Genomic DNA, 15,494 nt, shown 5'->3' with positions numbered 1-15,494 from the left:
ATGAAACAGTAAGTTGTATGAGATTCTTTGAGCATTCATTTAGAACTGAATTCCATTTAGTCATACATTGTGCGTTGTTGAGGTGGTGCGTTGGCTGTTTTTTTAATTTTCACACCTTTTGGTATCAGGTAGTGTGTAAGGTACCATTGAAGAGTTGTATTGTACCACCATACCTTAGTTTCTGTATTTATCAGTTTCTCTAACTGTACATATATATCAGAGAATTTCTTCTCTTTGTCATGTGTAGAGGTCACAGAATACAGTGTTAGCTTTTGAAGCCCTTCATTCTCTAATCTCAAAAATTACCATAGGTGGGGAGCTTTGGGATCCAAAATTAGCAATATATACTACAGTATGTTATTAAGATTGTGTCACCTACTGAGGTTGATCCCTACCTTATTAGGGTTATATGATTATGGGACTCTGCTGCTAGGTGCTTAATTATCTTGAGTACAGATATAATATAAAAGCCCTGTAGTGGTGAGGTCCTGCAAGCAGATGATGTGGTACAATATGCTATTAAATTAACTGAAATGACACAGATATATTTGGAACATATTTTACTAAAATATTGGCTAAATCATTTATTATACATGGTTGCAGTAAATACTACTAGTCTGTGGTCAGCGTAACAGAGCTATCCTTGGTAGACATATAGGACAGCAGGAGTGTGCCTCTACACTTCCTTCCCAATCAGTGGCTACCTTTGTCCACACTCTCATTTGATGTCCTTACAGATGACAGAAAAGCAGTAGTGGTCAAATCATATGATACTGACCCCTTTTCAACCCAGACTCTCAATACAAAACCTCATTTACCTGATATTCTCGGCCATGTATAGATATTCATTTCTCTTTTTGAGGGCAAGCAATATCTCTATATCCAGAGATATTTTAGCACTATTACCTAGAGAACACTTTACTATAGTTTTTAACCTGACATACCTATATACCAGAATTCGATGTTGTTTATTGGATTGTACTGAGCCCACAGCCATATAGCCATATACGCATGCCCAATCTCGTCTGATTTTGGAAGCTATGCACTGTCGCACCTGGTCAGTAGTTGGATGGGAGACTACCAGGGAATACTAGATACTGTGGGTATTTCTATTTAAATACACAACATTGGGGTATATTTACTAAGGTCCCGATTTTGACCGAGATGCCGTTTTTTCTTCAAAGTGTCATCTCGGTAATTTACTAAGCAAAAATCACGGCAGTGATGAGGGCATTCGTAATATTTTGGAAGTCCTAGGAAAAAATCACGAATCAATACACCATCGGTCAAATACGCCTGCAATTTGGTAGAAATCGGGAATTTACTAAAAAGAGCAAATCACAAACACTGCCGACAATAGCCAAACACTGCCGTGCAGAAATACAATTCGTAAAAAAGTGCAAAAAAAAACCAGACCTGCTTTTTTATCCCGTGTTTGGATAGGCATGCAGGGATCCATGAGATCCGTGCAAGTTTATCAGTGGGAAGGGGATGGGAAAGTGTTCATTTTTAGAAAAAAAATTGCGTGGGGTCCCCCCTCCTAAGCAAAACCAGCCTCGGGCTCTTTGAGCCGGTCCTGGTTGCAAAAATATGGGAGGAAAATTGACAGGGGTTCCCCCATATTTAAACAACCAGCACCGGGCTCTGCGCCTGGTCCTGGTTCCAAAAATACGGGGGACAAAAAGCGTAGGGGTCCCCCGTATTTTTGAAACCAGCACCGGGCTCCACTAGCTGGACATATAATGCCACAGCCGGGGGTCACTTTTATACAGCGCCCTGCGGCCGTGGCATTAAATACCCAACTAGTCACCCCTGGCCGGGGTACCCTGGAGGAGTGGGAACCCCTTAAATCAAGGGGTCCCCCCCTCCAGCCACCCAAGGGCCAGGGGTGAAGCCCGAGGCTGTCCCCCCCCCCATCCAATGGGCTGCGGATGGGGGGCTGATAGCCTTTGCTGTAAGTTATGAATATTGTTTTTAGTAGTAGTACTACAAGTCCCAGCAAGCCTCCCCCGCAAGCTGGTACTTGGAGAACCACAAGTACCAGCATGCGGCGGAAAACCGGGCCCGCTGGTACCTGTAGTACTACTACTAAAAAAATACCCCAATAAAGACATAACACACACACCTTGAAAGTATAACTTTAATGCATACATACACACCACCATATACACATACTTACCTTATGTTCACACGAGGGTCGGTCCTCTTCTCCATGTAGAATCCATGGTGTACCTGTTGAAAAAATTCAACTCACCAAATCCAGTGTAGAGGGCTCCTCGGGTAATCCATTTGTAATCCACGTACTTGTAAAAATAAAAAAACGGACACCCGACCACGAACTGAAAGGGGCCCCATGTTTTCACATGGGACCCCTTTCCCCGAATGCCAGAAACCCCCTCTGACTTATGTCTAAGTGGGTTTCTTCAGCCAATCAGGGAGCGCCACGTTGTGGCACCCTCCTGATCGGCTGTGTGCTCCTGTACTGTCTGACAGGCGGCACACGGCAGTGTTACAATGTAGCGCCTATGCGCTCCATTGTAACCAATGGTGGGAACTTTGTGGTCAGCGGTTGACCGAAAGTAACCTCACCGCTGACCACAAAGTTCCCACCATTGGTTACAATGGAGCGCATAGGCGCTACATTGTAACACTGCCGTGTGCCGCCTGTCAGACAGTACAGGAGCACACAGCCGATCAGGAGGGTGCCACAACATGGCGCTCCCTGATTGGCTGAAGAAACCCACTTAGACATAAGTCAGAGGGGGTTTCTGGCATTCGGGGAAAGGGGTCCCATGTGAAAACATGGGGCCCCTTTCAGTTCGTGGTCGGGTGTCCGTTTTTTTATTTTTACAAGTACGTGGATTACAAATGGATTACCCGAGGAGCCCTCTACACTGGATTTGGTGAGTTGAATTTTTTCAACAGGTACACCATGGATTCTACATGGAGAAGAGGACCGACCCTCGTGTGAACATAAGGTATGTATGTGTATATGGTGGTGTGTATGTATGCATTAAAGTTATACTTTCAAGGTGTGTGTGTTATGTCTTTATTGGGGTATTTTTTTAGTAGTAGTACTACAGGTACCAGCGGGCCCGGTTTTCCGCCGCATGCTGGTACTTGTGGTTCTCCAAGTACCAGCTTGCGGGGGAGGCTTGCTGGGACTTGTAGTACTACTACTAAAAACAATATTCATAACTTACAACAAAGGCTATCAGCCCCCCATCCGCAGCCCATTGGATGGGGGGGACAGCCTCGGGCTTCACCCCTGGCCCATGGGTGGCTGGAGGGGGGGGACCCCTTGATTTAAGGGGTTCCCACTCCTCCAGGGTACCCCGGCCAGGGGTGACTAGTTGGGTATTTAATGCCACGGCCGCAGGGCGCTGTATAAAAGTGACCCCCGGCTGTGGCATTATCTGTCCAGCTAGTGGAGCCCGGTGCTGGTTACAAAAATACGGGGGACCCCTACGCTTTTTGTCCCCCGTATTTTTGGAACCAGGACCAGGCGCAGAGCCCAGTGCTGGTTGTTTAAATATGGGGGAACCCCTGTCAATTTTTTGCCCATATTTTTGCAACCAGGACCGGCTCAAAGAGCCCGAGGCTGGTTTGGCTTAGGAGGGGGGACCCCACGCAATTTTTTTTTTAAGTTTAAACATTTTTATTTATTTTTACAAGGTGCACAATGAAGCCCAGCACGGATCTCTCAGATCCGGCCGAGATTCATTGTATTAAAGTCGGCAGTGTTTTACAAGTCACTCACGTAAAACACTGCCTAAAAAAACGAATGACATCGACATCGGAAAAAACGAAAATGCAGAATACGGCAGCTTAGTAAATTAGTCGTAATAAATTCAAAAAGTTGCATATTTACACTTTCGATGTCATTCGTGATTGAACTCTGACCTCAAACGGAAAATTACGAATGTTAGTAAATTTACCCCATTGAGTTTGGTCTAGATATACTACTGATACCTCCTATATACTCTGAAATTGGAGGCCGTGTGCTTATTTGGGATTTTGCATAGTTTACGATTGGAGTTTTCGAGCCAAGTGAGTTTTTTTTCCATCAAATTTTATCCAATTTTATCCAATGTGAGAAAAATTACTTTGCTTTGTAAGGAAATAACTATTTTTGCTGATACATAATTATTTTTGCCAAAGTTAGAATTTTTTTTATGTATGTTCATGTATGTCTGTACCTCCCCCTCCCTTCTTTTTAAATGTGAATTCAATAAAAGTTACATTTTAATTGTTTGCTATACAAGTGTGCCCCAGAAAGGACTTCTAGTCGCTTTGTTTTTGTTCTTGCAAATAATTCTCTGTTTAGTTTCCTGAACTATTATCTGGGAGTCCCACCAACCCACTGTAAATAATAATTTTGTATTTATAGCAGCATGTTGATTCACTATATTTGACATACTTGCCAACTACGATATCCTTTGCAGATTTATATTGCTTCTTGAAAGATCAATATTGGTATAAATGTGAATGTAACAGTGCAGTGCAGAGTGTTGCTAGAGTGCAGCATCCTGAATCACTAGTGGAACTCTTCTTACCCGCTGGTAGTTAATAGTAGTCTTCTCCCCCTGCCCTGTGTATTTTTTCCTCAACTCTGCTACTATTTCCTTTATTCTGTTTCTTTATCCTCAGGTTTGCGTCTTAGTTCACAAATAGGGCAAAATTTACTAAGCAGCAGTTTTGATGTCTAAGCTGAAAACACCATTGACCACCAGTAGTTTCTAAAACACAACCCGCCATGGCGTGTTCTATGTGGCAGTGGTTACCATGTAAAACCACTACAGATTAGCAGCTATTCTATTCATATTCATTCATGGAATACAAGGCTAATTGGTGCAATTTGAGTATATGTGTATGTGGGGGTGCAGTATGATATACCAGCAGTCCGGATGCTGGCTGTCAGTATACCAACAGCAGCATCCCACCTGCCGGTATACTGTCAGTGAGTCCCCTTGCGGGCTCGCTGCACTCGCTGCACTTCGGGCCCCGTGGCGAGCTTTGTTGCCCATATCAAATGCAAAGGTTCAGATGACTACATTAGTAACATAATTGTTATTCTCATTGTTTTATGCAATTGAAAGGTCAGTTTATATTACACCTGTTATTGACAGGTGTAGTATGGTATGCCGGCGGTCGGGCTCCCGGCGACCAGCATACCGGCGCCGGGAGCCCGACCGCCGGCATACTGACAGTGTGGCGAGCGCAAATGAGCCCCTTGCGGGCACGGTGGCTTGCCACACTATTTTATTCTCCCTCCAGGGGGGGTCGTGGACCCCCACGAGGGAGAATAAGTGTCGGTATGCCGGCTGTCGGGATTCCGGCGCCGGTATACTGTGCGCCGGGATCCCAAGAGCCAGCATACTGAAGACCACCCGTTATTGACCCCTTTACATTTGACAGTTTTCAGTGACAAAGTGTTCCAAAATTAATACGTTTAACTGTCACTTTCTGCTGTCTGCCTTGTATTGGGGATTCGGGGGCTCTCTCTTTCTTTGCCATGTTGTGACAGAAGAGCCTTCAGAGACCAAGGTGGTCATTCCGAGTTGATCGCTCGCTAGCAGTTTTTAGCAGTCGTGCAAACGCTATGCCTCCGCCCACTGGGAGTGTATTTTAGCTTAGCAGAAGTGCGAACGAAAGGATCGCAGAGCGGCTACAAAATAATTTTGTGCAGTTTCAGAGTAGCTTCAGACCTACTCAGCGCTTGCGATCACGTCAGACTGTTCAGTTCCTGTTTTGACGTCACAAACACGCCCTGCGTTCGCCCAGCCATGCCTGCGTTTTTGCTGGCACGCCTGCGTTTTTCCGAACACTCCCTGAAAACGGTCAGTTGACACCCAGAAACGCCCACTTCATGTCAATCACTCTGCGGCCAGCAGTGCGACTGAAAAGCTTCGCTAGACCCTGTGTGAAAGTACATCATTCGTTGTAATAGTACATCGCGCGTGCGCATTGCGCAGCAGATGCATGCGCAGAAGTGCCATTTTTTTGCCTCATCGCTGCACAGCGAACAAATGCAGCTAGCTATTAACTCGGAATGACCACCCAAGTACGATCCACACTACACTCAATAGTACACAAACCACTTATCTTGGTGTTATTCTGTAACACTGGTAACTTCCACTATGTAGCCATAAATGTAGAAAGCACATTGCAGTGTCTGCTGGGCTGGAGGGAGAGGCTACTGCCGCTGACAAGTAAGAGGGAGGTGGCGACCGCAGACCCCAACAAGCTCCAGCCCTGGTAATTAGTACCCATTCCTCTCCCCCTCTGGGTCCCCCTGCCTCTCATCTCTTTCCTTGTGACACCGGCCGGTGTCCGCAGGGTTCTAGAGCCCGGTAGCAGCTGCCGGGTATCACACTGTAACCAGTGAAATGTATAATTAATAAGTACCACAGAAACCATAGTGGTTTGGTTACTTGACATTGGAGCTGCAAAGAAGCAAAACAAGAAAGAAATATTTCTAAAACAAATGACTTGTGTAATTTCTAGGTAGAACCTTTGAGTATGAAAATTCATTTTGCCAGATGCTCATTCTAATTACATTTTCTTACAGAATGTCCTGGAGGATCTCTGCAGCCTTGCAATGGACATGGGACCTGCATGGATGGACTCCAAGGCAATGGGACTTGTATGTGTGATGTATGTGTGCTGATATTTTATAATCTCATCATACCTTTCTGCAACTCCTCAGCAGATTTTACTATAAATACATTTTGGACTGTTCAATATAGGGCTGATGCAAAGTGAGTACGATACCAGTGTGCGTAGGATAACTTACGTGAACACCGCTTAGAGCATGCTGACAAAGCGAACCGACGCATATGACTCCTGATTGAATAGATGGAACAAGGGGTGGGAATGGGTGGTCTGATATAAGCTGTGTACAGTAAGGGCGTGTTTATGCAAATGCAGCTCATGCAGACCTGCAGAGACACACACTGAGGGCAGGTGCAAATACCCGCAGATGATTATAATAACTTGCAGTGCACCCAAGCATATTTGCCAAAGCAAGACACATCTCAAGATATATACACTCTCCATATGGACAGAAAGATGCTAATTTGGCTTGTGCTTTATTTTTTATTTTTTTTTATTAGTAACTATGCTCACGTTGTAAACTTGTAATGACCTCTGCATCTGACCCTATGGGGTAAATTTACTATATATGGAGTTTGCCGTTGGATTAAAACTAATGGGTATTGATGTCAGATTGCACCATCACTTACTATGGATCAGTTTTCACTTAAAATCTTACCTTGATACCAATCGGGTTTACACACCCTATTCCGCAGCAGTTCCAACAACAAACCCAAAGTCTATCTGCTATGGAATGAAAGCACAGGTTTAGTTTAAGTGTAAAAAGGGTTAAAATACTGTTTAAAAAATGTGCTAAATAAATTCCTCTAAATCCATAACCAGCCCCAGACTTCTGAGCCAAGGCTGGAAGTGGAATATATGGGAAAAAACAGCACGGGATCCCCCCTATTTTTCAGTTACCAGCACTAGGCTGAGGTCTATTATTCGGGAGAATTGGCCATCACTTTTTGGTTGTTTTCAATTAGTTTTGCAAGCTGATATTCTAAAGTCGTCATTTGGTATTTTTTCCGTGATTTTGTAAATGAGCGGATTGCAAAACTAATTTAGTAAATAATATTTGTTGGATATCCCCCCAAAACAGCTATTTTCGTTGCGTACCCACAAACATAAGCATCCCCAGAATTTAACATGGGGGGGACTGCAGCAGATACCTCCCTCTATTTCTGGCTGTAAACCAGCCCCTATAGGAGCGTTAGCCTATAGTAGCCTATTGGCTACTATAACACAATTTTTTTCAGAGAGCAATCCCTTTCCATCGGGTGCTGATAATGCATGTGCTGGCCAGTTTAGGTACTCATTAGGCACAGAGCACCTAAACCAGGAATTAGATCTGGTCCCAGCTCTTCTTCTCCCAGCAACAACACAATGCTAAATTCCCAACATTTCCATGTTGCAAATTTTAGTGAAGAAAAAGCATGACATCTGCATTAAAAGTGCAGATTGGGATAAATAGGGCCCTATCGGCTTGGAAACCTCAGACGTGATTTGAGTCTTACCTTGATTCTTGATCTGCAATAGCTTTATAGGTATCCCAAACTTGTTTAAATTCACCTATTTGGTTAGAGGAGGGGCAAGATGTAATTTAATTTTGGCGCCCCTAAATCATTGAATGTCATGCCCTGGGAGGCAGCTGGACTTACCCACCACATCATCTACCTGATGACAGAGATGGAAACAGGGAAAGCGCAGCATATATCTTTGATATCTGCTGCAGAACCCATGTAATACTTTTAGGGGAAACTTACTTTGTAAGGGTATCCTGATTCTTTGTATGATTTCCTATAAGATGTGTGTAATAAATATGCCCCAAAAACATAACTGTAACATGTGAGTGACTTTATGTAGAAGACGAAGAGGTAGTATCCACTCAAAGGTCACACCCTGCCTGAGGCTGTGCAAGGAAGGTAATGAGAATTTTCAGGGTACATTTTCAGCGGAACCCAGTTGAAAATGGAGGGAGGGCAAGGGGTGCCATATGAAGTTGGAGGTGAGAAGGGCACAGGATTGGCCCCAGAGGAGGGGCCAGCCCACAGTTACTAGCCACACACTGTAGGGGTTGGAGCTGGGTGCAGGGGGGAGTAGGCAGGTGGAGAAGGGCTGTGGGGAGGAGAAGGTGGAGCAGCTGACAAGGGTATTATCTTCATTCTGCTACACCAGTATTAACTGTAGATGGTGGCCACACTGAGTCCCAGTACTTTGACTGGTGCCTCTCAAATATATACATATATATATATATATATATATATATTATTTTTTTGTGGGGGGGGGTCTTGCCCCTTTGTTACGGGGCCTACTCTTATATTTCTCAAAATGGTGTCCCCTAGCATGATAAGCAACTCTATGTTTTATTTTTATATAATTAAATCCAAATGGTAACTAAACCCAATGTACATAATATTATTTAACCAGTAATTTTAATTTGATATTATTTGCCATACTCTACATCTTTGATATATTTTTAAACAATGTACTATTGTCTTAACTCTTGTATGTGCAGGAGGGCTTCTCCGGTTTTTCCTGCAACCAGTGTGCTGATCCATTTCTGTATGGAGTGAACTGTAACTCTGGTAAGCCGCTAAATTATAATGAAGTTGACCAGAAGGCTCATAATAATGATAATATAACAAAAAGGGGATCAAAATGGTATTGCAGCAGCCTCTCACATGGCTGGTTATTGTTCAGAAAGGCCAAATACAAAGGCAAAAATTGCATTATCTCTGATGCAATATCAATGTGTCCAGACTACCAGGTGGCACATCCATGACATAGGTTGGAATAAAATTGAGCGCAGGAGATTTAAAAAACAAAACAAAACCAGACTTAATCTAGCAGCTTTGCCAGGGCCGCATTAAGCCTTGTGGGTGCCCGGGGCACTTCAGAAACATGACCCATTCCAGGAGGGACAAAATGCTCTGTACCTGGATTTCCCTCTTAATATATGATTGGTGTTACCTGTTTTGAACTATGTATTTGATAAGAAGGGTGTTTTAACACAGGCGATATCAATATCTTAAGAAGCAAGTCCAGGTAGGGAGCATTGTGTTCCTTCTGTAATGGCTCATGTTTGGATGTATGGATTGTGTATATTAATTTTAAGTAAATGGTGTATTTTAGATTTAAACTAATAGTTTAATAATACCTGGGTACTGTTTATAGCTCCATCTATAGCTATGTGTGCAAATGCTAGGAGCTTAGGAGACAAAATTCCAGAGCTAATTGCGATAATGACAAGGGATAACCTGGATTTTGTGGCAATTACAGAGTCATGGTGCAATTAGAATCATGACTGGGACATAGCTATACCAGGATACAATTTATTTAGGAAGAATAAGAAGAATAGGAGGAGGGGTAGCAATGTATGTGAAAAAAAGCATAAATGCTACTTTAATACAAAATATTGAAGACAAAACTGAGGCTCTTTGGGTCACCATCGAAACCGGGGAGGATATTATTCGCATTGGGGTGATGTATAGACCACCAGGCCAGGGGCAGGATTTGGACAGGAACCTTTTGTTGGACATCACTAAAATGGCTTTAAATGGAGAAGTCATAATCATGGGAGACTTTAATTTACCTGATGTAAATTGGGAGGGGTCTTTTGCAAGTTCAACTACAAGTGGCAAATTTCTATATTCCTTACATGGAGCATCTCTCAAGCAATTGGTGAGGGAGCCCCCTGCAAAGACTCAATATTAGATTTAATTCTTACAAATGGTGATAGGATATCCGACATATATGTGGGTGAGCACCTGGGATCCAGTGATCATCAAGCAGTATGGTTTAGTATAAAGACAGGATCCAACTCCTTTCACACAAAAACAAAGGTGTTGGATTTTAGAAATGCTGACTTTGCAAAAATGGGGAGATGTTTAAGTAATTCATTTGTGGACTGGAGGAACTTGGAAGGAGTGCAGGAGAGGTGGGAAAAACTGAAAAGTGCAATACTAAGTGCAACAGACCTTTGTATCAAAAGGGTTAGGAAACGCACCAGGAAAAGGAAGCCAGTATGGTTCACAAAAGAAGTATCAACTAGTGTGAAAGCAAAAAAGATGGCTTTTAGGAAATACAAACAGACTCAAAATAATAAAGACAAAGAGGTGTATCTTGACAGACAGAAGGATGCTAAGAAAATGATCAGACGTGCAAAGGCAGAAACTGAGGAGAAAATGGCCCAGTCAGTAGATAAAGGAGGGAAAACTTTTTTCAAGTATATAAGTGAAAGGAGAAAATCAAATGGAGGAATAATAAGACTTAAGACAGAGTGTGAGCATTTGGTGGAGGGAGACAGGCAATAGCAGATCACCTAAATAATTATTTTTGCTCAGTATTTACTACAGAATAAGGGATGGGGCCACAGTTAAGTTGCAAGGACATTCATAAAAATAAGGCAGATGGAGGAGAAGGAACAGAGGAGAAGGTCCTAACAGAACTTTCAAAACTAAAAGTGGATAAATCAATGGGACCAGAGGGGATACACCCAAGGATACTCAAAGAGCTAAAAGATGTGCTGGTTCCACCTTTAACAGAATTATTTAACCAGTCACTAAATACAGGTGCTATTCCAGAGGACTGGAAAAGAGCAAATGTGGTTCCACTGCACAAAAGTGGAAGCAAGAAACTACAGACCAGTAAGCCTTACATCAGTAGTAGGGAAAGTAATGGAAAAACTATTAAAAGAAAGAGTTGTGGAATATCTTAAATTAAACAACTTACAGGATCCAAAACAGCATGGATTTACTGGTGGAAGATCGTGCCAAACAAATCTTATTGACTTTTTTGACTCTGTGATGAAAATAATAGATCAAGGGGGAGCTGTAGATGTAGCATATCTAGACTTTAGTAAGGCATTTTACACTGTCCCACATCGCAGACTGCTAAATAAACTTGAAAGCGTGGGGGTGGATTATAAAACCGTTAAATGGATAAGAACCTGGTTGCAGGATAGGAAACAGACAGTTGTAGTTAATGTAGTGCAATCTATGGAGGGAAATGTTACCAGTTGAGTACCCCAGGGATCTGTACTTGGTCCAGTTCTCTTTAATAACTTTGCTGGTGACATTGCAGATGGTATTGAAGGGAAGGTATGCCTTTTTGCAGATGATACAAAGATATGCAACAGGGTAGACACACCGGGAGGGGTAAAACAAATGATTGATGACCTAGGTAGGCTTGAGAAATGGTCAAAAACGTGACAACGACAGTTTAATGCTAAAAAAAATGCAAAATCATGCACTTGGGTCTCAAAAACCCAAAGGCTAAATATAGTATCAAGGGTACTATAATGGAAACTACTGAGGAGGAAAAGGGATTTAGGAGTCACGATTTCAAGTGACTTGAAGGCAGGAAAGCAAGGCCACAAAGCAATGAGAAAGGCAAATCAGATGCTTGGTTGCATAGGGAGAGGAATCAGTAGCAGGAAAAAAGAAGTGATAATGCCACTGTATAGGTCATTGGTTCGGCCCCATCTGGAATACTGTGTCCAGTTCTGGAGACCATATCTCCAGAAGGATATACATACATTAGAGAGTGTACAAAGAAGGGCAACTAAAATGGTGCATGGCCTACATCACAAAACTTACCCGGAAAGGCTAAAAGATCTTAACATGTATAGTTTGGAGGAGAGCAGGGAAAGGGGGGACATGATAGAAACTTTCAAATATATCAAGGGTCTTAACAAAGTTCAGGAGGGAAACTTTCTTCAAAGAAGCGAAGTATTAGAACTCAAGGACATACACTGAGACTTGAAGTGGGGAGGTTCAGGGGAAATTTAAGGAAAAATTACTTTGCAGAAAGGGTAGTGTATAAGTGGAATAGCCTCCCATCAGACTGTAGAGCAATTTAAACATGCTTGGGATAGGCATATGAATATCCTTACAAAGAATTAAGGTTAAAAAAGGGTTGAGATTGCCTACAGGATAAAAAAAAACGGGCAGACTAGATGGGCCAGGTGGTTCTTATCTGCCGTCAAATTCTATGTTTCTATCTAATTGAAACTATTTTATAACATTTTCTTGTAGTGGAACAAAGGTGGTAATTCAGATCTGATCGCAGCAGCAAATTTGTTAGTTAATGGGCAAAACCATGTGCGCTGCAGAAGGGGGGGGGGGCAGATCTAACGTGCAGAGAGAGTTAGATTTGCGTGGGGTATATTGTTTCTGTGCAGGGTAAATACTAGCTACTTTATTTTTACAGTGCAGTTTAGATTTCCGTTTGAACACACCCCACAAAAATCTAACTCTCTCTGCACATGTTATATCTGCCCCCCCTGCAGTGCACATGGTTTTGCCCATACTTGCCTACCTGACCCTCTCCATGAGGGAGAAAATGCTCTGGTCCTGGACTTTCCTGGTAATGAATGATTGACATCACCTGTGGTGAGCTAGTTAATTGATAAGAAAGGTGTTTCACCACAGGTGATGGCAATCATACATTACCAGGAAAGTCCAGGAACAGAGCATTTTCTCCCTCATGGAGAGGGTCAGGTTGGCAAGTATGGTTTTGCCCTTTAGCTTACATATGTGCTGCTGCGATCAGATCTGAATTAGGCCCGAAGACAACTTAAACAACCTTAAAATACACACAGAAAAATAAAATCTATAATATATCTTGTCACGTGCAAGAAAAGCAGCAGCCTCTGTACTATTTACACATTTGCTCAGGACTCGGGAGGTCTCTCTCTAGGCACTCATTAGATAACAGGTTACACAGGACCCAGACATCCAGTCAGGGAGGAGGAGAAGCTGGGATCCCTGTGTCACTTACAGCTCTTTTCACCCTCCTACTGTATCTCTCATCAGGGGTGTATCTAGGGGTCCGGGCGCCCCTGGCAAAGTAAGGGGCTGGCGCCCCCCCTACACAAATTTGGAAAAAGGTGTGAGTATTGGAAATGGGGCATGGTCTTGTGGGGGAAGGGCGTGAACACAATAGTACTTCCAATTCAAATTATGCCACACAGTAGTGTCCCTCATTCACATTACACCGCACAGTAGTGTCTCATATTCATATTACACCATGCCACCCCTCTAACCCACCTTTCCCACAGCCTGACCTTAACCCCCCCCCCCCCCAAAGCCTCATCAGTGGTGCCTAACCCTAACCAACCCTTCCTAATCTCCCTCCCTGCAGCCTAACCCTAACCCTCCCACCCTCGCTGCCTAACCCTAACCCCCCCACGTGGCTTGGCAGTGGAGACTTTGGCACCAACTCGATCCGGATTTTGCCATTCTGCATCGCTATCTATGTTGGGATGCCAGCATCAGCATTCCGAGCAGTTTCGGGATGCTGGCGTCAGCTTTCCAACCGCCGGGTTGCCAAACGCCAGCATCTTGACTGTATCCTGAATGAAATGCTAATGAGCTGCTGTGAGATGAGCCTCAAATGGACCCAGCCATTATCCAAACACCATTAGTTGGATGGTAGAACTTGTTTCCTGTTAGAAAAAACATCAGGGTGCCGTCACTTCCAAGATAAAATGATAAATTATACAATTAACTGATATACATTTCCTTGAACCTGGCCTTGATATAGGTAAGATATGTATTTTCTTTATTACACTCAACAAGTTAAAGTTTTCACTTACTTACTACTTACTTACATCTAACATGCATGAAAATCATGTAGTTTTCCAGGTACTACAGTATCTTCTCCCAAACACTGACACTTTTTTATTATCTTCAACAACAAATAGATCTATAGCACTGTGCTATATAACAATTGCTGTGTACCTAGCCAGAGTCTGTTATTGCCGCCGCTGCTCCGGTGTCCGTCAGCACCGCACTGCACTAGTGATCAGACTAGTGTCCGGCAGCTCAGCACAGGCTTGGACTGGCCCACAGGGGTGCAGGGGAAACCACCGGTAGGCCCCACTGACTGGGGGCCCACCCCCTCCTCTAAGGATCAGGATCCAGACTTTGAACTTGAATTATACATTATACATATGTTACCTTATACTGGACTATGGTGTATTTTTTACAGTGCATTGCTGTTATTAATCTGGTACATTATCATGCATGCAGCAGCTGAATTTACTGTATATATTTATGAAGCACTCTCTAATGGTTAGTCAAACTAATGATGTGGCAGGCCACACACCCTCTGCAGAATGGCCACACCCCTAAACATGGGCCCCTACCACTGCATTCCCCCGGGGGGCCCTGCATGCCCCAGTCCGACCCTGGCACCGCACTTGTAATCAGACTCACAATAAACTACAGTTCCTAGCAGTCCTTGCTGCTGGGAGCTGTAGTTTATTTTGAGTCTGAATACAAGTGCGGTGCTGCTGGACAACAGCGCCGCTCCAGCAGTAACAGACTCTCACCAGGTACAGTCTGACAGTACTGCTTTTCTATCCTTTGGCCGCGGGTGGGGCAGCCAGGCGGCGCCCCCTCCTTGCCTGGCGCCCCTGGCGAGTGCCATCCTGGCCAATAGGTAGATACACCCCTGTCTCTCATCTGGTCGGAAAGCTCTGTAGGCAGCTCATGAAACCTGATACTCCTGTATCTCTTCCTGCACTCAATGCTGTCCTCACATTCTGATTGCCAGGTTCTGCTGCTGCATAAGAGGTAAAGCTAGTGATGTCAGTGTCCGCTGGCTGGGGGGGCCCTGACAAATGGGGCCCGGGGTACAATATGCCTTGCAGCCCCCTTTAATCTGGCTATGAGCCTTGCGGATCCTAACCCTACCCCCCCCCTTCCCCAACCCAGCAGGCGCCAATTGAGCAGTTGGAATTAGCTTAATTAGTCAGTAATTATTCACCTCACAAAGCAGTGTTTTGTGTATCCAGTGTCAGGAACCGGTCTTCTGCAGCAATGGTGTGTGTATGTGTGTGCAAGCATGTGTGTGTCCCCTGGCATGTGTGTGTGTGTGTGTGTGAGCCACCC

At 43.8% G+C, this 15,494-nt stretch overlaps 1 protein-coding gene across 1 annotated transcript in view; it reads left to right on the top strand.

Annotated features, from left to right (window-relative positions):
- The window catches only part of STAB1 (stabilin 1), a 605,861-nt gene that overhangs the window by 22,474 nt on the left and 567,893 nt on the right, over nt 1-15,494 (top strand). The window contains exons 2-3 of the mRNA XM_063940632.1: nt 6,572-6,657; nt 9,113-9,182. Of these exons, the coding sequence (XP_063796702.1) occupies nt 6,572-6,657; nt 9,113-9,182 (156 nt within the window). The remainder of the gene's footprint in view (nt 1-6,571; nt 6,658-9,112; nt 9,183-15,494) is intronic.

This window comes from Pseudophryne corroboree, chromosome 9, assembly GCF_028390025.1.
Source record: "Pseudophryne corroboree isolate aPseCor3 chromosome 9, aPseCor3.hap2, whole genome shotgun sequence".
Lineage (NCBI taxonomy): Eukaryota > Metazoa > Chordata > Amphibia > Anura > Myobatrachidae > Pseudophryne > Pseudophryne corroboree.
The sequence above is the reverse complement of the archived record's forward strand: the minus strand, read 5'-3'. Positions and strand labels throughout refer to the sequence as shown.